Source organism: Canis lupus, chromosome 26, assembly GCF_048164855.1.
Source record: "Canis lupus baileyi chromosome 26, mCanLup2.hap1, whole genome shotgun sequence".
NCBI lineage: Eukaryota > Metazoa > Chordata > Mammalia > Carnivora > Canidae > Canis > Canis lupus.
The window spans coordinates 36,189,180-36,210,913 of NC_132863.1; the positions used below are offsets into that span (position 1 = coordinate 36,189,180).

Below are 21,734 nucleotides of genomic sequence, written 5' to 3' on the forward strand. Positions count from 1 at the left end.
TGGGAAAAAAGGCAGAAAGGAGGGAGGCAGGTAGAGGATCATTCCGTATAATATGTACTCATTTTCCAGGTTTTCATGCCGCCAGGTCTCTGGGATGAAAAGTTAAATACGATACCAGTCCAAAAAGATCAGAGCCTGTGTTTTTCAAAAGTCCTACAGTCTGCAGAAGGCACAGCTTTTACTGAAGACCCATCTCTCACTTGCACAGTCGTCCGGAGGGTTTGCTGGGGCGGGAAGGGGAGAGACTTGTAGGTTCGCACAGCAGGAGAGGGAGACCTGCCCACCTGGGGAAGGCGGGTTGTTCAGCAATTCAGCGCAGAGGAGGCTGGAGTGCGGCAAACATGCAAATCACGGCGTGGAGGCTGGGGCAGAAAGACGCTTCACATTTACAGTTAATCCGAGCCCATAGGAATGTTTCCATAAGCTGCGATTTTTATGAATATTTACATATTTATTTAAGAAAAACATATTCAAAATGTTTAATTCAGTAACTTATGTATTACTCAACACGCTCAGATCATGGGCTTTTTACCAATAATGACACTGGCTGCTTCAGAATGAGACAGCTCGCTCTCCAGTCCTGGGGGAGGATAAGGATGGGAGGCTGGGAGGTCCTGCCGGCGGCAGCAGACCCAACTAGGGGAGCCAGCGTTGAGTGAGCACCTACTGCGTGCCAGGGGCTCTCCTTGGCATTAGACCATGGCTGTTCTGGACACATTGTAAGAAATGTATTTTCACACTGCTGTTCAACACACACGCACACATACACACACACGAGCCTGCACACACCCCACACAGCACATTCTCACATCTATAGCTGGAACCAAGGTCTCCCCCAAATCCTTCCTACTCTGGGCAATACGTGCTGCTATCGTCCATTCGGCTTTATTGTCTGGCCCTAGCTGTTGCTCCCTGAATGGGCTTTGGGACTCCCACCCTTGACCCAGGGGTTTGGGACTCCAACAGAATTTGACTCAGCCAGGGAGGTGGTTCAGGGAACGGACTCGGGACACACAGGGCCCTGGGGGCCAAGTTCCAATTCCAGTGCCCACAGGCCGTGTGACTTGAGCAGGGGCCCTTAGCCTTCTGCAGTTTCTTCATCTGTACTATAGGGACGATGACACGGCCTGCCTGGTTGTGGGGACTGTGAGGTCATGCATATGAGCAGTTAGCACAGGGCCTGGCACGTAGTGAGCGCCTACGTGGATGCTAGTTACTGTTGTTACCATGAGTGCCATGGTGGGCTGCAGTGCCCTGGTTGCCAGGAAAGCCTCTGCAGCCAGGCCACCTGAGTTCGGATCACAGATCTGCCCCTTATGACCCCTCTGGCCTTGGGTGAGTTACTTAAACTCTGTGCCTGCAGCTCTTCATCTGTAACCTGGAGATGTGAATAGAACCCACTCCTCGTGGGGTGATTATGAGGATTAATAGTAACTAATCCAGGTAATAGAAGAGAGCTTGGCATGTAATAAGCACTGGGTAAATGAAGATGACATCATCATCTTCTCATTTAACTGGCACGCATTCTTGAGAGATCAATCCCCCCCACCCATTTCACAGGAGGGAACACTGAGGTCCAGAGACTCTAGGCAAGTGCCCAAAGTCTCATTGCTGCTGAGTAATGGAATTGGAATTGCAAGTTGGCATTCTGAGCCTCCAGCTCCGGAGCTGACGGAGGCTCAGAGCTCCTGAGACCTTGGAGCATTTCTTAGGAGGCACAGGGACACCACCCCCCCAGCCACATACCCCAGTGCCACCTAGGCACTGCCCAGGCAGTGTGAATCAGCAGGTTGGTGCAGTCAGGAGACATGTTCTCTAGTATCTGCCAGGGCTCCACAGGGGGGACATTGATTGCACTGTTAAAGAGGACTTAGCACAATCTCCAGGGGACTGCCCATTTGTAAAATTAGCTTCTTGAAAATCTCTCTCCCAGTTTAATTCTATCACCTGTTTGTTGCCTCTTTCATCATTGTCTCCCCTGATGGATGAGTGTGCCCAGGGAGACACTTGAATCAGGAGTGCAGGCCCATTCTGCCTTCTGCTCCAACCCTAGCTGGAGCCCAGGAGATGAGCCAAGATGTGTCTCCCCCTAGGTGCTGGGGCCAGCACCACCTGCACCCCATGGACCAAAACTGGGGAGAGAGAGGAGGAACATTGAGGTGATGTCATCAGAAGGGAAATGGACATAGGATAATCCAAACCCAATGGTGTCTGCCGTTCCTGGGTTCTTGGGATTGCCTTTGAGGCAGGGAAGGGAGCAGTTCTCCATCCAGGAGTGGAAATGGCACCAGCCTGGGAGGCAGGAACCCTGGTTCAGGTCCCAACGGGGCTGCTCTCTCGTTATATGAGCTTGCTCCAGCCTACTGTTTCTGTCCCTTTGGCCTCAGTGTCCCCATCTGTGCAAGGGGTGGCACATCTACTTTGATGTTTCAAGATGCTATAGTAGACTCCTTCCATGTGGTCCTTCAATCAGTACCTGGAGACAGAACTCCCCAAAAAGGGTTTTCAAGAAGGAAAGTGCTAAGATGTGCCTTGGAGGAGCTTTTGTGATTAAGAAAGTCCCTGACAGCAATTCTCTACGTTTCTTCCCACTCGGGCCAGCATCTGAAGGCCCAGCTTCTGTGGATCATCAATCACTCTGACAGCTAAAGCCCTTCCAATTTTTCTTTTCCCTCCAGGCGTCACCACATCGGCCCCTCCGAGTGTGTCTCAGTTCTTCTCAAGGTGAGCACCCTGGCCCAGCTCCCCCTGGCTCTCTCCCTTCCTCCCCCTTTCGGGGCAAGGCTCTGGGGCCAGAGTCCCTGGAAGGGGATCCCAGGGCCAGCACTTCCCAGCTGAGCCACCGCCAGCCTGCGATTCCACCTGGCAGGCCTCAGTCTCCCCATCTAGGAAAGGAGCTAGAACATGTAAAAGAGGCTTCAAGTGAAGCTGGGAGCAGAGTGTTGGGTGTTGGCTCTGTTCTCCCCTCTTTGTTCATTTTATTAGTCTTTCCTTCTCTTTCCCTCCCCTTCCTCTCCTTTCCTGGGCCAACTCTTTGTCACTCCTTCCCGCCCTCCCTCTGTCCTTGCCTCAGCCTCCCTCTATTCCTTCCTCTCCCCTCTCCACTCTGCCTCCCCCTCCCTCCTGCTCTCTCTGCCTCCCTCTTGCCTTCCCCCTCCCCTCCTCCCTGGTTTCATCCTCTCTTCCCACCCCAACACCCACCCAGCACTCCTTCAGGCCACATCCCTTGTGGGACCCCGAGGCCCAAGGCCTGGAAATGGGTGAGGGGTGGTCCCTGCCCTCAGGGAGTTGCCCATCGAGTGAAGGAGACAAGCCAGTAAAGCCGAGACCCGCCCCCTCACATGGGCAGCATCAGTGTCTGCCACAGGTGTGCAGGGGGCAGAGGGGGCTCCCTGGTGGCCACAGCTCACTCAGAGCCCTCTGAGCCCTCGGGAAGCTGCTGGCCTACACCCCACAGCCTGGGAAGCCCTGCACTGGGCCTGGCCAGGTGGCCAAAGTGCCCTCAATCTAGAGGGTCAGCTCCCTCAGATGTGGGCCTGCGCCTCCCTTGAAACCACTGGAGAAGCTCTTTAGAAGGAGCACACTTCCTCAGCCCTCCTTTCCCTGCACATGTTTTGGGGGTTGTTAGTAGCAACAGAGGTCTGTCAAATGTATCTATACTTTTCTTCAAGCCTCAGAGTTGGGGACTTCCACCATGTTCTCTAGGTTTTCACTATAGCCCTTCCCAGTTTATTTTTTTTTTTAAGAATATGGTTTTCTATTTTTTTTAAATATTTTATTTATTTATTCATGAGAGACACAGAGAGAGAGAGACACACACACAGGCACAGGGAGAAGCAGGCTCCATGCAGGGAGCCTGACGTGGGACCTGATCCTGGGTCTCTAGGATCACACCCTGGGCTGCAGGCGGTGCTAAACCGCTGCGCCACCAGGGCTGCCCAGCCCTGCCCAGTTTAATCTGCAGGAGAGGGGTGTGGGGTGGGGGGGCATTCTGATGGGAAGATGGGAAGCAGGAGTTGATGCCTGGAATTACCACCTTCTAGTTCCAAGGGCAGGTGTCACTTGGGAGCAGGTTCAGTTAAGGTGCTGTGCTCAGCGCTCATTCCTAACCCTGGGGATGCATCGTTGGGTGCTGGCCTGAGCGGGAACCCTGGTGGATGAAACCCTCCAGAACTGGTTCTGGCGCCTCTGGGTCCAATGAGTTTGTCACGCACTCTGGAACAAGTTCCCCAACCCTCTCTCACAGTAGTAGTCGAAAGAAAAGAAGGGCAGGAGAACATCTTTTCATAATTCCATAAAGTTTTGTGCCCATCTCACAACTGCCATGAGGCTTCTTAGGCAGGAGGAATTCTGGGAATGAACAGGTTTTAACCTAAAAAGATGTAACCAGAATGGGACCCATCTAGAATTGGGGATCTCATTAACATCTCGGCAGGCTCTCTAGTTAGAACAGCTACATACGGGATATCAGGCGCAGCTGGCCTCAGTGACCAGGTGTGGGAGCTAACGGGAGACATGGCACAGTGATGTGGTGAAGGGCGCGGCCTCTGCATCCGTGCTGCACTTTCAGTATGTTCCTTGGTCTCTGTCTGCCTCTGTTTTCTTATCTGTAAAATAGGAATAGGAATAGGAATTACCTCGAGGGGTTGTCATAGTTGTCATGAGGCTTAAATGAATCAATACACAGAAAGGAATTAGAATAGGACAGTGCCTGGAGCGTAATACACACAAGAATTTTTAGCTGTTTTTATCACTAAAGGAGGGGGACTCTGTAGGGGCTGTTGTAGATGGTGTGTGATAGAGAAGTGGCTGCTACTCAGATCGGTTGCTAAAGTTGCACAGGAGTGCAGACCTAGGCTTGCTAACACTTCTGCCTTGTAGGTGTGTATGTGTGGGGGGAGAGGGGAGGGAGGAAGAGAAATCTCCTGGTTTGAAAATAATAGTGATGAATTCAAATTAAAAAATCAATAACTGCACTACCTAGAGAAATTATATCCATGAATCCATGGACCACCTGTGGCTCCTGGGCCACCACCTTGTCCCCTTCCCTCTGGAACAACCCACCTTGACTTTAATTATGGCTGCCTGAAGGGCTGGATCCATCCCTGTCCTCTAAGTGAGAAGCAGCTTAGTTACAAGTGTGGACTCTGGAGTCACAGTCCCGACTTCAAATTCCAGATCCCCTACTTTCTAGCTGTGACTTGAGGTCTCTGAGCTTTAGTGCCTCATCTCAAACATGAGAATTACAAGAAACCCTGCCCCAGAGAACTGATGTGAGCATCCGATGAGATACACTGCAGGTGTTAGCCTGTGGGACACCATTCAAGCCTGTGGTGAGAACACAGTGAGTGGAAGCACTCGTGGTATTACAGGTGTCTTAGTAAGTGGCCCTTTAAGTCCTAGGTCTTCATGGGACCCTGTCATTCAGCATGGAGAACAGAAACCATTTGTGTTTTTGTGTTGCATGTTAACGGAATATACTCTACAGCTGATGTCAGCCCAAAAGGATTTTCCTGGAAAATCTGAAGTAGCTCCCAGTGTGAGTGAAAGTGGAATAATCAGACCTTGAGAAAGACCAAGAAAAGGACAGCTTCTGGAAAAAAAAAAAAAAAAGGACAGCTTCTGGGATCCAGGCAATAGAAGAAAATGAAAAGACAGGCTCTTCAGAGTATAGCTGGTGAAATGAACTATGCAGGACAAGATTTAAATTCCCAGAGTGGAATCTGATGGGGTGATGTTCCATCATGAGCCCACAGCTTGGCTAAGAGCAGGGCCTCTTGATTGACAGCCCTGTCCAAGCTGTAGTCATTGGGAGGGTGTCTAAGTTAGGATAAAGTAGAGTAGGACGGAGAGGCTGCTGCTTTCAATGGCACAGACCACTGACCTCACACAGCAAAGGCTTCTTTTTTACTCACTTCAAGTTCAGTGTGGATTGAATGAAACTCCCCAGGGCAGCTCTCCTCTCCATGCTGATGCAAGACCTAGGAGATACCCACACTGTAGCTCTTCCGTCTCCATCTTGACAGTTGCTGCCAAAAGAGAAAGGGCAGGAGGGTCACAGGGGATGGTTTTATTGGCCAGACCTGGGAGCAGCTTATACATTCTATGGAGCAGAATCCGATCACATGATGGAATCTGACTGCAAGGCAGATGAGGAATAAAGTCTTCCAGCTGTCCAGGAGGAGGGAAATGAAATGGGGTTGTATGAACACAGATGTTGTCTCTACCCTGGAAAGAGCAAATACCCAAAGGAAAATAAGGGGGAAGGGATGCCAGGCTGGGTATGGAGATTTAATCTTCTCTTTTTCCATGCAGACCTTGCCCACGCGCCCTGCCCAGCCAGCCTGCCACAGCCATGGCAGCCTACGGCCAGACACAGTACAGCGCGGGGATCCAGCAGGCTGCCCCCTACACCACCTACCCTCCTCCAGCACAAGCCTATGGAATCCCTTCTTACAGTGAGTACCAGACCAAGCCCTGGCTTTCCCACTGGGGCCCCCAACATCATGGTCTTTCTTCTGCCCTGTTGCCTCAGTTAAATGCAAAATGGTAAATGCAGCCAGCCTAATTTTGGATTGGAAATAGAAATGACAGATACATTTGAGTATGGCTTTAGTTTGACAGACTATATCAGGCCTCTTTTGATTGCAAGAGTAAGAAATTTAACCCAAGCTGGCTTAGGAAAAATGAAAACTTAATGACTCACATACTGAGAAATCTAGAGGTACAACTAACATCAGGTATGACTGGATCCAGGTGCTCCAATGATGTCAGGTTTGGATCCCACTCATCCCACTCCAGGTTTGGATGTTGTCCTCTGAGTTGGCACTAGTCCCACACAGGTTCTTCCCATGTGGCAGCAAAGATGGTACCTATCACTCTGGGTTAGTTCCATTCACCTCAGCATGCGCAGGAAAAGGAGAGTGCATCTTTCCCAGTCACCCCACCAGAATCCCTAGCGGCCCTCGTTAGCCCAGATTGGGTCATGTGACAAGACTTCAGTCTAGGCAAGGATATGAAAGTGAGAGAAATAAGGAGGCTGAAGCATGTGGAGTGTATCTGAGGGAGAGATGGTTCTCTTAAAGGGAACTAATAGATGTTGGGAAGACAAAAACAGACCTATAGACTTTGACTGTGAGAACCTTCGTACTAAGAACCAGAGAGTCTATGAACCTGGCCCACCACCCACTGCTCACCTGCCCTTGTCTGTATTGGTCAGGCTTCTCCAGAAAAGCAGAACCAATGGATTGGAGCTCTCTATATCGCTGCATCTATATTGAGAGGAGAGACAGAGAGAGAGAGAGAGAGAGAGAGAGAGAGAGAGAGGCGTATCATAGGAACTGGCTCATCCAATTCTGGAGGCTGAGAAGTTAAGAGATCTGTGGTCAGGAAGTTGGAGAGCCAGGAAAGCCAATGGTATCATTCCTATTTGAGTCCAGAGGCCTGAGAACAAGAGGGCTGGTGGTATAAATTCTGGTCTAAAAGCAGGCAGGCCCATGACTCAAGAAGCCCTTCTTTCAGCTCCCAGTCTGAAGGGGAAAAGACCGATATCCCAGCTCAAGCACCCCTCTTACTCAGCCTTTTTGTTCTATTCAGGTCTTCAATTGATTAGGTGAGGCCCACTCACGTTAGGGAGGGCAGTCTGCTTTATTCAGTCTACAGGTTCAAATGCTAATCTCATTCAGAGACATTCTCACACAGATGTACCCAGAATAATATTTGATGAAATATCTGGGTACCTTGTGGCTCAGTGAGGGTGACACATAAAATTAACCATCACACTGCCTATGGCTTTTTTTTCATTATTTTTTTTTAATTTTATTTATTTATTCATGAGAGGCACAGAGAGAGAGAGGCAGAGACCTAGGCAGAGGGGGAAGCAAGCTTGGGGAGCCTGATGTGGGACTTGATCCCGGGACCCCAGGATCATGACCTGAGCCAAAGGCAGACGCTCAACCACTGAGCCACCCAGGTGCCCCTGCCTATGGCTTTTATTCATGCTGGTCCTTCCCATCTTAATTGAGGTATCAACCAAAAGCTCTTTTGGTAGCAAATGACAAAAGCCCAGTACTAATTAGCTTAAGGACATAAGTGTGTTTATAGCAAACATAGCTGAACAATCTTATGGTTCTAGCTTCAGGCAGGGCTAAATCCAGGTACTCAAGTGATAATATGAGGCATTAGTCTCCCTGCTTCTCTTTGGAAGGTTAAGCTTCAGTCTCAGACAGGCTCTCCCACTGCGGTGCCCAAGACAGTGCTAGCAGTTCCAAGTTGTAACAACCCCCAAAAAGAGAGCTTCTCTCATCCAGGACTTCCTGGCCTATCCCAGGGATTCCTCCTACTGGACTCCCCTGGCCATCGCTGACCTAGACACTGGGGCAGAGAAGATAGAATGCTCTGGATGGCCACATTGGGCCTCACGTCCACCCTTGGAACCAGGAATCAGGTCAAGCTCACCCAAGAAAGAAAACCAACCTGAATGTAAGGAAGGGGTGGTCCCCAGAGTTGGAGGGGGCAGGTGGAAACCCCAGATGTCTAGTGGACAGAATGTGGGATTGGAAGGCAGGAGACTTTGTGTCCAGGCCCTGCTGCCTCTGACCTCCTCAAGCCACAGTTTCCTCAACTGTTGATTTAATGTCTTGTCTCCTCTTCCCAACTTCATGATGTAGCTTGAGTACAGAGATCCAATCTTATATATTTTTTCCCTCCCTCTTCCCCTTCTCTACCTCTCCTCTGTTCCTGTGTTCATTTATTCACTCATTCATCCCTTCATGCCTTCATGACATTGGGTCATGTGCTAGGCACACAGAGGTCAAAACAGAATGGGCCCTCTGCGGAGCTTACAAGTCTGGAACAGAGGTAATAAAGTGAAAGCCAATGGGTAACGTGGATAGCTCTCTTAACCTACAAAATACACTTGACATTTTAAGAATTAATTGCCCATTTTAAAATGCTAACATAAAAAATTTATATTTCTGATGCCTTTAAAAGGAGAGATGATTGGGCAGCACTGGGCCTACAGTTTTTGTGTCGGGAATAGGTGGCTCTGAGTAGGGCTGACCCCATTAGCCTAAATTCGTCGTGGTCCCCACCCAGCTCACATGACTCCTTTGAATTAACTGCCTGTCCCCAGAAGACATTAGAGTTTGCAATCCCAGCCTACAGGGAGAAAAAAAGTTTAAAGATTGAAAAATCTTTACGTGTTTCAAACTATGATGCATGATACAAGGAAGAGAAGTAGGTCACGAGAAAGGACGGAAGAAGGAAGACTTCCTCTAGGATCCAGCATCAGGGAGGCCTTTTAAATGAGGCGCTGATTCGGCTAAGAACTGAGACAGCATCCAGGCAGGGGACCACCCTTGGGAAGATCCCTGAGATGGGGAGGAATTTAGTGAGTCCAAGATGCCCAGTGGCCGAAGCACGGTGGGGGCTGGAGTAGGAGAGGTGGGCAGAGCCCTTCAGACCTGGGAAGGATTGGGGATTTTATTCCAAGTGAGATGGGAACTCACTGGCAAGTTCATAAGGGCTTATATGCTACAATCTGGGTTTTTTTAAAGATCACTCTGGTCACTGTGAGAAGCCTGGATCAGAGAGAAGGAAGAGGGAAACAGGCAGGCCAGTGGGAGCCTGAGGAAGTGGGTGGATGGGGTGATGGTGGAGGCCTGGGGCAGGGCAGTGCAGAGACTGAGAGAGACAGATGGGCAGGGTGCAATTCTAGAGGTAGGAGTGACAAGTCCCCGGTGGGAGGTGGGCAGGAGGCCAGGCATCGGTAATAGTCACCATTGTGGAATCGCTGTCACCCTGAGTCCTCTGTACTGTGTCCTTACCAGAGAGGGTAAATAACTCTCCCAGGGTCGCCAGCAGCCTGGCCCTGGAGTCCAAGCTCTTAACCACTGGACCCTGCTGCCCGAGGCTGCATAAATGCAAGGAGATTACCGATGACAGACCTCTGCCAACAGCTTTGGGCACCATTTCCAACCTTCTGTCCCTCCTGTGCTGGAAGACTCGTGATATAATCACACCTAAGTTACCCCACCTGGCTGACAGCCAGAAAAAATGAAGCCGTATTATTTTTCAGTGTAAAAGAGAAAAGTCACCCTGTTCTCAAAGCATGGCAGGTGGTAAGAGCACATGTCCTGGCCTCGCATGCCAGCTCTGCCACTGGCTCGTCCTAACACACTGGGTGAGCCACCTCAGTTTCCTCACTCATACAGCAGCAGGAATACCAAGTCTGGCCCCCTCATGGGTATTATGAAGATTAAATGACACTATTGATATCAGAGGTCAGTCACCACTTTCTGCAAAGGTCCTGATGGTTCTCTCTGGCTTTGTGGTCCAGACGGTCTCTGTCACAGCTGTTCAGCTCTACCACTGTAACGTGTAAGCAGCCAGACAATATGTACACTAATGGATGTGTCCGTGTTCCAATAAAACTTTATTGACACAGGTAGAGTCAGATTTGGTCCATGGACCATAATTTGTCAACCCTTGATCTATGAAGGGCTTAGCTCACAGGGCCAGCTCAAGGAAGTGCTCAATCAGTGCAGTAGGGGCCAGGCTACCACACCCATCCAGAATGTTCATGTCACTGAGTAATGACAGGTAAGATGAAAAGCCATGTTCCTCCACACGTGCCTATGCCCGAGCAAGCAGTGTTTGCTCATTGTCTGGACAAACCTTGTTGAATCTTGTTAGGAGACTTTTCTCGTTGCTGCTTGGCAAATGGCATTATTTACTTTTGTTGAAACAGCTTCAAGGAAATAACACATTTGAGCAAACTAGAGGGAAGGAGGTTGGGGTTGGGGTATTGAATATGTTTTACCTCAGTTTATTATGCACTATTTAAGACATATGTAAAAGCATAAAGAATAATACTATAAAAATCCATGAACTTAACACCATCAGCTTAAGAAATAAAAAACAAAAGCTTATCTTCCTTTCTACTCAGAGATAGCCACACTCCTGAATTTGATGTTTATCATTCCTCAGCATTTATTTACGTAGAATAGGGGGTCAGCAATTTTTTTCTGTGAAGAGCCTGAAAGTAAATATTTTTAGCTGTGCAGGCCATACACGCTGTCTGTCACAACCACTCAACTGTTCCAGCATAGTGCAGAAGCAGCCATAGTACATAAATGAAAAGATGTGTCTGTTCAATAAAACTATATTTACAAAAAATAAGCAACAGGTCACATTTGGCCATGAACCTATGTAGAGTATTATTTTGCATGTTTTATAACTTTATATACATTGTTTCTTTAGTATCCATTCTTTTATTTTTGAGAGAGAGAGAGAGAGAGAGAGAGCGAGCCCAGGGGCGGGGGTTGGGGAGCAGATAGGAGGGACAGAAGGAGAGAGAGAATCCCAAGCAGGCTCCATGCCCAGTGCAGAGCCCAACATGGGGCTTGATCCCGTGACCCTGAGATCATGACCCAAGCCAAAATCAAGAGTTGGACACTCAACCGGCTGAGCCAACCAGGTGCCCCTAGTATCCACTTCCTTTTTCTACCCAACCTGTCTGTGAAATTGTCCCTGTTCATGCATGCTGCTATAGTTCATTCACTTTGCCTGCCGTGTAATATTCCATTATTTGGCTGTACCAAAACTCATTTATCTATATACCCAAAATTTGATCACTTAAAACCACACTCTGATATATTATTTCTGGTGCTTCTATGGGTTGACTGGATGAGCTTTCTGCTGGTCTCATGCAGTTGTATTTGCCTGGCAGGTCAGCTAGCATGGCTGAGCCTCTCTCTCAACCTGACCTCTAATCCTGTCCTTGCTCACAGCATGCTGGTCTCTGGCTTCCAGGAGGGCAGATGTAGAGGCTTTAAAGCTGCTTGACACCTATTCTCTAAAACTCCTCATCACTTAGCCACTGCTAGCAGTCAAAACAAGTCACAAGGCCAGTGGAGATTCTAGAGGTGTGAAAATAGACTGTACCTCTTGACAAGAGGGCCTGCAAAATATTGTGATCATGTTTTTCAATCTCCCTGAGTATATCTGAATTTCTTAACAAAGAAATGGGAGTCTGCCCAAATAGGAAGTGAATCTGCTGGCATCTGATGGTGCGTGATATTGGAAATTCCAGAACCAGGAGAAAAAACTCAATACTCTGAACATATAATAGACCTCCCATGTCTATCTTACAAAATCCTTTGACATCTTCCTGTGCTGCTCAAGAGAGAATAGTGAACCAGCTTCAATGCTGCCTCTAAAATGCAAGGGTGGGCTTTTCTCCCAGATAGGTTTCTGGGGGGTAGAAAGCAGGGACTCTCCTCCTTCTTTTCCTTTGCTCCTCCAAGGTTTGGAAGCATTGTCTTCATTCACAAGACCGAATGGGTGAAAAGGAGGAACCACAGTTCTAAAACTGGCCCCAGAACTAGAAATGTTTTTTAGAGAGATATAAATGGAAATGGTATCAAGATACTATTTTATACCTGTAAGATAAGCAGAGTTTATTACATTTTCAATAAAAATACATTATGGGGGCTACTGATGATGGGTCAGGCCCCCTCCCTCAGTAGGGGCCTTCTCCAGTCTGTTCTCTGGGGAAGCATGTCAGACTTTGGCTGGAGGAGAGGCCACATTTGTAACTGTGGTCTTTGGAGAAACAGATTTCCCACACAGTAAGAGTGGAAAGTGTGTTAGGTGGCAGCCGCTTCTTTTCAGAGGAAGGATCATTCATTTGATACATTCCCCCCAAAATTCCACTGGACATTAACCATATATAGCACTACTCTGGAGAGTGGGGGATTGTAAAGTCACTACCTTCAGAGCCAAGCAGGAAGCATGAAGCTGACTGCATGTGCAAAATATGAGCCCCTCTTGACCTGTCTTTCCCTTTCCTACTTTTGACAGTGTCCTGGGATGTAAAAACAAAAACAAAACAAAAAAAAACACCCTAGTACAACCACAATGAAAAAAATAGTACCTTAAAACCAACATTAATGTCTCAGAGACAGTACAGTATTTGTGGTGACCTGGAGAACCTATGGGGACAATCTGTCATCACATGGGAATGCAGACATGGTGTTGCTAGACCATCTTGTTGCTCAACTGAAGCCATAAGTCCAGATTTTTTTTTAGTGAAATCTCCTGATTTTTAAACAAATCCACTCATTTCAGATTTTCCTTAAAAATATGCAGGCCAAGCAAAATATGTCTGTAGGCTAACTTTGCCTGACAAGCCACCAGCTTGTAGCTCCTGGTTTAGAAGCTGATAAAATTATGTGCTGTCTTGACTCAGTAGCTCTTCTGCAGGTGACAAGGAAGCATCCTAATCATGTGTCCCCGGTGCTTCTTTTTCTTTTCCCAAGGCATCAAGACAGAAGACAGCTTGAACCATTCCCCCAGCCAGAGTGGATTCCTCAGCTACGGCTCCAGCTTCAGCACCCCACCCACTGGACAGAGCCCATACACCTACCAGATGCACGGTCAGTGTGGTGCTGCGGCCCCTTCCTGTCCACCTCTAAGGCACTGCCTAAGTTAGGTGTCCAGTCATTCATCCATTTACTTGCCAGATTCATTGAGCACCTACTATGTGCCAGAATCTATCTCAGGGAGCTAAAGCGGCAGACAGAACAGAATAGATATGAAATCTGCTCCCATGGCAATTACATGGCAGGAGGGAGAGATTGATAATAAACAAGGCAACAAATAAACCAGCTAATTTTGGAAGAGGTTGAGTGCCATGAAGCAAACAAACATGGTGTTTGGGGGTAGAGAGTGATGGGCCGTTGAAGGGTCAGGAATGGTGAGATATGGAATTGTGAATGGAGTCATCAGGGAGGACTCTGAAGAGATGACATTGGACAGAGACCCAAACAATGAGGTGGAGACAGCCCTGTGCAGACCTGGAGGAAGAGTATTCCAGGCAGAGGGAACACCCCGTGCAAAAGCTGTATGTGGGGGAAATGTCTTGATTATGTTTGAGGCACAGAATGGAGACCAGCAAGGCTGGAGCTGGGGCCGGAGATGTGGGAGGAGAGAGTCTTAGAGAACAGAGCCAAATTATGCAGGGTCCTGAGGCTCTGGGTAGGAGCTGGCTTTGATTTAAGTGTGATGGAATAGGCAAGTCCATTGTAAACCCAGAGAAATGCCAGCTTGGTGGGAGTTTGGGGCAAACAGGTGAAGAAGCTATAATTCCAGGCAGGAGGTTCAGCGCTCGGCATCATTGTAGGATGGCCTCTGGGAAGTAAACTCCAGTATGTAGTTACTCTTTCCCCACATACCTTAAGCAACTGGCTTACTGGATTCTTCTGTGCCCACTTCCACTCTGTGGCCTCCTGTTCTACCCCTGGGAGTGTGTTGGGGCTGATGTATGGAATAGAGGGCTGGTGGCAGTAATCTGTTGGATCCTCCTCCTGGTACTTTTTCCCTTCACAAAAGCTGGTATAAACTGACCATCAAGGATCTGAAAAGTATAATAATGTGATAATGAAGGAGTAATGACAAGGCTGGGCTAAGGAGTGATTGTATTTTCCTTCAAAAAAAAAAAAAACTATTCGCAAGTATTACCACTTGATGTTTTTAAATTTTTTATTAAAGAATTAAGGAAAGAATAAAGATGGATATGAATGGCAGCCTTTCAAGGAAAAACATGGTGAAGGGAGAGCAAATGGTCTTAGGAGTGTGTGTAGAGAAAGGGACTGATGAGCATAAATGCCCAGCTCTTGCAGTGGCTTCCACGTAAAGGCCTGCATCAGAGTTTGTTGGCGACACCATCAGCTAACATTGACTGAACACTCACCTCGTGCCGCACAGTGTTGTGTGGATCATCTTATACAATCTTCACGGCGAAGTGTGGGTGCTGGTATCTTATAGGAGGGGAAATTGAGGCATAGAGGGAATGACTTATTTGCCCAACATCAAAGCAAGGAGTTTAGATTTTACTCCATGTGCCAAGAAACCGACCGTATGAGCATCTTAGGGATCTGGTGATACCCCATCCGCCAGTCTCACCCAAAGCCCATGCATGCTCTTCTCTGCTTCTCCTGTTACCTCTGGCTCCCCGCAGTGGCCTTTCTGACTCACACTGCAGGGTACAAGCTGCGGGGATCCATCTTCAAGTGGGAAGTGAATTATGGCACCAATACTGATAATAAAGACTTGTGAAGACCCTGAAAGTGAGCTTGCATTCGGATCACTCTCAAGCCAGTGTTTACTAGCTCCGTGAATAGAGATGGGACTTCCTGCCTCAGGATTTCTAAGGCTGTGGAGGTTGAACATACGCACAGTCCACCCTCCCCCATTCTGACATCCTCCCCCGGCCTTGGAGAATAAGTGTATTCCGTTATGTAGGAGTGGCTCTCCATCCATCATTCTTCCGCTGTGTATTATTGAGTACAAGTTCTATGCCTGGCACCCTTTGAAGCCATCAACAATCCCTCGTGGAGAGATGCAGACAGTAATCAATTAATAAAGAAACAGATTATTACAGATTTGGACAGGGCAATGCGATGGGCAGTGAGGAGGGGAGTGGTGGTTGATGTCACCCACGTGGTTAGGGAGACCTGAGTGAAGAGGAGTCAGTCATGTGAGCAGCTGGAGGCTCTCCCAAAGGAGAATCATGAATCTGGAGGCAATGAGTAGGGAAGGATGAGATTGAAAGCAAAGTGGGAACCACCCCCACCCCTGCTCAGACCAGTATGTATAGAGTAAGTTATTTCTTCTCTGGTTCTTACAGCAGCTCCCTGAGAAGGGCACCATCACCTCTGCTTTACACATGACAGAAACGAGGCTCAGAGAGGGGAAGTGACCACCCAAGATCACAGAGCCAATAAATGTTCAGAGCTGGGATTCAGACGTGGGTTTCTAGAATTCCAGAACCTGTGCTGTTTCCTCTAAGTGCTATTTCCTGGACTCCTTCAGGACTCTGCATAGCATCCTAAGCTGTGTATACACCATAAACTGTTCCCTTTAATCCTCCCAATAGCCCTATGACATCAGTCCTATCATTATCCCCATCCTACAGATAGAGAAGCCAAGGCACAAATTGACAGAGTAACATGCCTAGGGTCACATGGCTGTGGCAGTGGGATTTGAAGCCAGGCGGTTGCACTCCAGAGCCCAGGCACACAACCCCCTACACCATCCTGCCTTCCTTCCTCACAGAACCACCTAGAAGACTATTCTCCATGGATAAACCTGGCCCACACTCTTCCTCCCCACTCAATCCCCACCAGCCCTTCACAAATCAAAAAAACATCTACTGCTCTATTGCCACCCAACCATGGGAATAATCCAGGTTTTCTTATTGTCCTCATGGCCGAGAGGCCAGAAGGGCTGTGGCAACAGCTGGACTCTATCCCAATTAGCCACCTTCAGTCTGATGCTAATGGCCATAAACTTCTCTTGAGACAACCCAGGCATTTTGCAAGCCTGACATATTCTTCCCTAAGTATTTTTTTTTCAAACACAAACACAGAACGCTCACACACCCTGCCCATGTGCTTCCTATTAACTTTTTTTCCAAGTTGTTCCAGAGGAGAAATCAACTCTCAAACTACTCCGTGTGTGTTTCAGAATGGAAGATGGTTTTTCAGACAAGGAAGGGAATGAAGAGGGGACCTGAAAACACTAATAGAGTGAAATTGGTCCATGTTTAGAAACTGGGATGAGTCTTTTTTCCTCTCTAGGAATTAAAATCATAATTTCATAGGAGCAAAAACAATCCAAGCAGGGATTATATTACAGGTCATTTTACAGATGAGTAAACTGAGGCACCGCCAGAGTGGCTTGTGGAAGGTCACAGTGCAAGCATTAGATAAGCAGGGACGCCTCCCCCTACGTCCTCTACCTACTCTCATAAACTCCAGAAACTTCCACGGGGTCATTGCCCCTTAAGGCCCTGCTTTGAGATCTGTATCTGCTTGGATAACACTGCCCCTCCACCAAATGTACAATAAACGTAAAAGAGAAACATTCACAGAGCTCATTCAGCCTTTGCTCAGTTGTTTATTTTCCTTTTTTAAGTTCACCCAAGGGTTTTTATAACTGAAATGTATTTCTTCTGGGTTTGATTTTTTTGTTGTTTCTTTTCACTTCTCCTGCTGAAACACTGCTATTCGCAGAAATGTCCCCAAAGATTAAAAAGAAAAGAAGAAAACATTTTGAAAGTGTATTATAAGAACTTGCCAGAGCCACGGAGGGGTGGAGAACCCACACCTGGGCTGCAGTCAGGTTGTGTCCCACATACTCCATGAACTTGTAGGAGGCACTTTACTTGCCCCTGTGCCCATTTCCTCATTTGTGAACTGGCTTCCCAGCAAGAGAGATGACCTCACGGGGCTCTCAGGAGGCCTAAATGGAATGATTCCTGGGCACATCAGAGGAGGTCCATAAAGACTAGATGCTCTTTTTATTATTCTTATTTATTATTATTATTTTTATTGACATAGGTGTTAAAAGCAGTAACCCTGAAGTCAGGCTAAGTGAACTCCCTGGTTCTACAGTGTACCAGCTTGTGGCATTGAGCCAGTTACTTTTTGGAATCTCGGGTTCTTACCCTATAAAATAGGATGCCAATAGTACTTCCACATGGAGTGGAATTAAATGAGTTAATTAATGTATGTGAAGTCTTTAGAGCAGCGCCTGGCACAAACAAAGTAGTTATTAGCTATTACAGTTGACTTTTGAACAACATGGGTTTGAACTATACTGGTCCTATACTTTTTTTTTCGATAAATACAGGACAATCCTATAAATGTATTTTCTGTTCTCATGATTTTCTTAATAATATTTTCTTTTCTTAGCTTTGTTATAAAAATACGGTTATGCAAATACAACATGCAAAATATAGGTTAATTGTTAACGGTAAGACGTTGTGGACTATGAGTAGTTCCCTTTTTATCATTTTTTTTCATCATGATAAGCATACTCTGTAATGGTTAAATTCTTGGGGAGTCACAAGTTATAGGCGTAATTTCAACTACACTTGTTTTTGGCACCCCCTAGCCCCCAGGTATTCAAGAGACAACTGTACCACTACCCTAATTTCAGGTCTGATGGTCTGTGTTCTTCCCAAGCTCACCTGTATTTCCTGAACTCTCAGTTTTGGCTAAGTAGTCCTAGTAAGAGAAAAGAGGAATACGAATTTGAGACTGTTGAGTCTTCCACAACAGCATAAACTCCTCTTCCGGTGAAATCTGCATTCCAAAGGGCTTTAAAATAGTAGGAGAGCTCTTCTGTCAGAATTCCTTTTATATTTACCAAAGGCCAGGGAACATTAATAGTGTTTATTCCAAAGCTCAGAACCTAGCATGAGCCATTCAGGAACATGGGAAGCATGTGATTCATGGATGTGTTGGAAAATTAAAAGCCTAGCAAAAGGGGTTTGTAAGCCAGTGTACTCAGCCAGAGATTTCAGGGGCCAGTGTGTGTGGGATTTGTGAAGTCCAGCACAGTTTCTGACACCAGAAAGCTACGTGACTTTGGACAAGTCATTGAACATTTGAGTTGTGTATCTCACAATTCGGTGCTCACAGATGCTCACTGAAAAAATAAAAAGGTTGAAAAAGTTGGTCAGCTGCATCAAATACATTTGATAAATAGTGAGCAGCACAGAGTTAAATAGATGTATTTGTTGCAGGACTTTTCAGATCCTTTGCAGCTTGTTACACCTTGTGGCTCTTCAGGAATGGAATTCAGTAGCTAGTTTTTCTGGGCGGATCTGAATAGGCACCTTCTCCACAAATGACTCCTCCATACTCAGCGGGAAGTCCTGGATGTGAAGGTCCTTGGAACCCTTTCTGTGTTAAAATTGTTTGAGTCTCTGATTTTTTTAAAAAATGGGCATGCAGGTATTTTTTTTTTATGTACTTTTTTTTGCTGAGATATAATTCACGTATCATAAAATTCATCCATTTAGAGTATACAATTCAGTACTTTTACTATATTCACAAGGTTGGGCAACCATCACTACTCTCTAATTCCACATTGTCGTTATGCCTCCTTTAGGGTTGCTGGACCCAAATCCAGTGGGGGAGTTGCACACACTTGGCAAGCAATTCTCAGACACCAACAAAGTACCCGAGAATTCAACTCAATTCTGCTTCTGCCTACCTGGAGACAGCATCACATTCTACAGGTTAAAGGCTCAGCCCTGCAAGGTTGCCCCACCCTCCCTTCAGATGCCAGGCATAAGTCCTTGTGACCAACTGACTATAGATTGGAGCTTCCAGTGACCCCACCCCCACCCACTTAGGTTCAGTTAATTTGCTAGATTGGCTCACAGAAATCAGGGAACCACTTACTTACATTTAGCAGTTTATTAAAGGATATGAATAAATAGCCAGATGAATAGCTATGTAGGGCAAAGTACTAGACAAAGGAGCTTCTGTCCTCATGGGGCCTGGCTATGTGACATATGGGAACATTCTGGTTCCCCAAGCATGGAACCTCTCTGACAAAAAGCTGCTCTCTTGGGTTTTTATGGAGGCTTCATTATGTAGTAATGACTGGCTAAGTCCTTCACCCTTGGCTGATTCAACTTCCGGACCCCTGCGCTCCCCAGAGGTCATGGGTAGGACTGAAAGTTCCAGCCCTTTAATCACATGGGTGGTCCTTCTGGTGACCAGCTCCCACCCTTAGGTAGGTCCAAAAGTCACCTCCATGAATAGCAAGACACCCATTTCACCTTAAGCACTCTGAAGCATTTTCAGAAACTGTGGATGAAGACCACATATATCTGAGAATTATATTTTGGTCGCCCGAATGATCAAATATACATTTCTTATAAATCATTATATCATAACCCCAGAATGAAACCCCATGCACATTAGCCATCACTCCCTATTTTCCCCTCCCACCAATATATTTTCTTTTGTAACAAGGGAAAAAAGATACACTTAAAATTACTCTTCCTTTATATTATTTTTTGAGCAGTTTATGCATTTACCTAGTTTAAACATCTGTAGACATCTCTTCCATCCTTATCTCACATCCACTCACTTTCCAAAGTCCCGGTGGTTAACCATTTATACTAGGTTCTTATGAATCCATCCAGAATTGGGTTTTTTTGCAAGGATAAGCAAACACAAACATAGTAATTAGACTGCATGTTTATTTAACAAGAATTAGCTCATACGTGATTCATAAATAAGAAATGATGTCAATTCTATTTTCATGATACTTCTGAAGTTGCATTAGTTCGTTTGCTTTTCAGATTTTCTCCTCACTGGGTTTAAGCAATTTCATTTCTGATGCATTGGTGTCATTTTCTTCATGATTCTAGTGCTTTGGATTCTTTGAGATTCTCGATCTGTGAGTGTTTTTTATCAAATTTGGAAACATTTTGGCATTATTTCTTCAAATATTTCCTCCCCACCATATCTTCAAGTTCACTAACCTTTTCTTCTATAGTATCTGATCTACTGTGAATTATACTCAGGACATTTTTTTTCCATCTTCAGGTGTTTGATTTGGGTCTATTTCTTTTTTTTTTTTTTCTCTATTTCTTTTTTTAACCTTCCACGCCTCTAGTTAACATGTCCAGTTTCTCTTGTGGCTCTTTGAACAGAGAGAATAGTATAGTAACTGTCTTAAAGTGTTTGCTAGTTCTGCCATCTGTGTCATTTCTGAGGGGTTTTATTCATTGATTTTTCTCCTTGTTATAGGTCATATTTCCTGCTAACTTTGCACACGTGATAAGTTTTGATTATATGGCAGACATTGAGATTTTTACCTTGTTGGATGCTGGATATTTTTATATTTTTATGAATATTCTTGAGCTCTGTTCTGGGATGCAGTTAAGGTACATAGAAACAGTTTTATCCTCTCTAGTCTTGCTTTCAGCTTTGTTAAATAGAGCAGAGAAACACTTGGTCCAGATCTTTCTGGACCTAACAAAATTTTCCCACTACTGAGGAAGCCTTTGTGAGTGTTCTGTCCAATGCCCCATGAGTTATGAGGTTTCTCCACTTGGCTGACAGGGGTAAGAACTATTTGCAACTCTGTTGTGAGAGCTGAGGATTGTTCCTTCTCATCTTTTCAAGTGTTTCTCCTCCAGCCTTGGTAATTTACTCCCAGGCTTATCAGTACACAAGTGGGCATCCGAGGGGAGATGTCTGCAAATGTCCAGAGCACTCTCACAGTGCAGCTCTGTCTACTAGTACTACTCTGCTCTGCGAATCCTACCCATTACTTTGGCTTCCTTGGACTTGCAGCTCCATCTGTTCAGCTTAAAGAGATAGTGGGTGCTATCTGGGTACCCTTTATCAGAAACCCGCCACCTGGGGCAGTCACATGGCTCACCCCTCATTTCCCTGCATTCAAGGATTGCTATCTTTCATTGTCTGATGCCCAATGTCTTGGGAATCTAGTTTTTAAACCATTTCACATGGGAGGAAAAATCCAGTACATGTGACTCAATCTTGGCCAGAAGTGGAAATACAGCTGCATTGTTTGTTTGCATTTTTCCCAGCACATGTGATAATAGCAGCTGAGTGCAAAATACATAATGGGTAAAGGTAGCAAGCCTTAGAGAAATACAGTTCTGTCTCTGGTGCCGTGTGTACTTTGACCTCAGTCTGGCCACATGCTCTGGTTTTGAAGAATTTATTTTACAATTTCCCCAATCTTTGGTGCATTTTGCCCTGGTTTCCATAATTCAGCACCTCCACTGTCCTCATATACCTTTCCATCAAAATACTTTCACTTCCTTTTTAAAACTATGTCCTCTAGTGTAGCACTTCTCTATTATTCTTTTTATTGAAATTATTATTGCTTTT

General features: G+C 46.3%; 1 protein-coding gene across 3 annotated transcripts in view; it reads left to right on the forward strand.

The window, feature by feature from the left end:
- The window catches only part of EYA2 (EYA transcriptional coactivator and phosphatase 2), a 262,825-nt gene that overhangs the window by 93,839 nt on the left and 147,252 nt on the right, over positions 1-21,734 (forward strand). For 2 of the 3 annotated variants that reach the window (XM_072801322.1, XM_072801321.1), the window contains exons 3-5: positions 2,679-2,724; positions 6,316-6,458; positions 13,323-13,439. In XM_072801322.1, coding sequence (XP_072657423.1) covers positions 2,679-2,724; positions 6,316-6,458; positions 13,323-13,439 — 306 coding nt within the window. The remainder of the gene's footprint in view (positions 1-2,678; positions 2,725-6,315; positions 6,459-13,322; positions 13,440-21,734) is intronic. The other variant, XM_072801324.1, reaches the window with a different exon arrangement.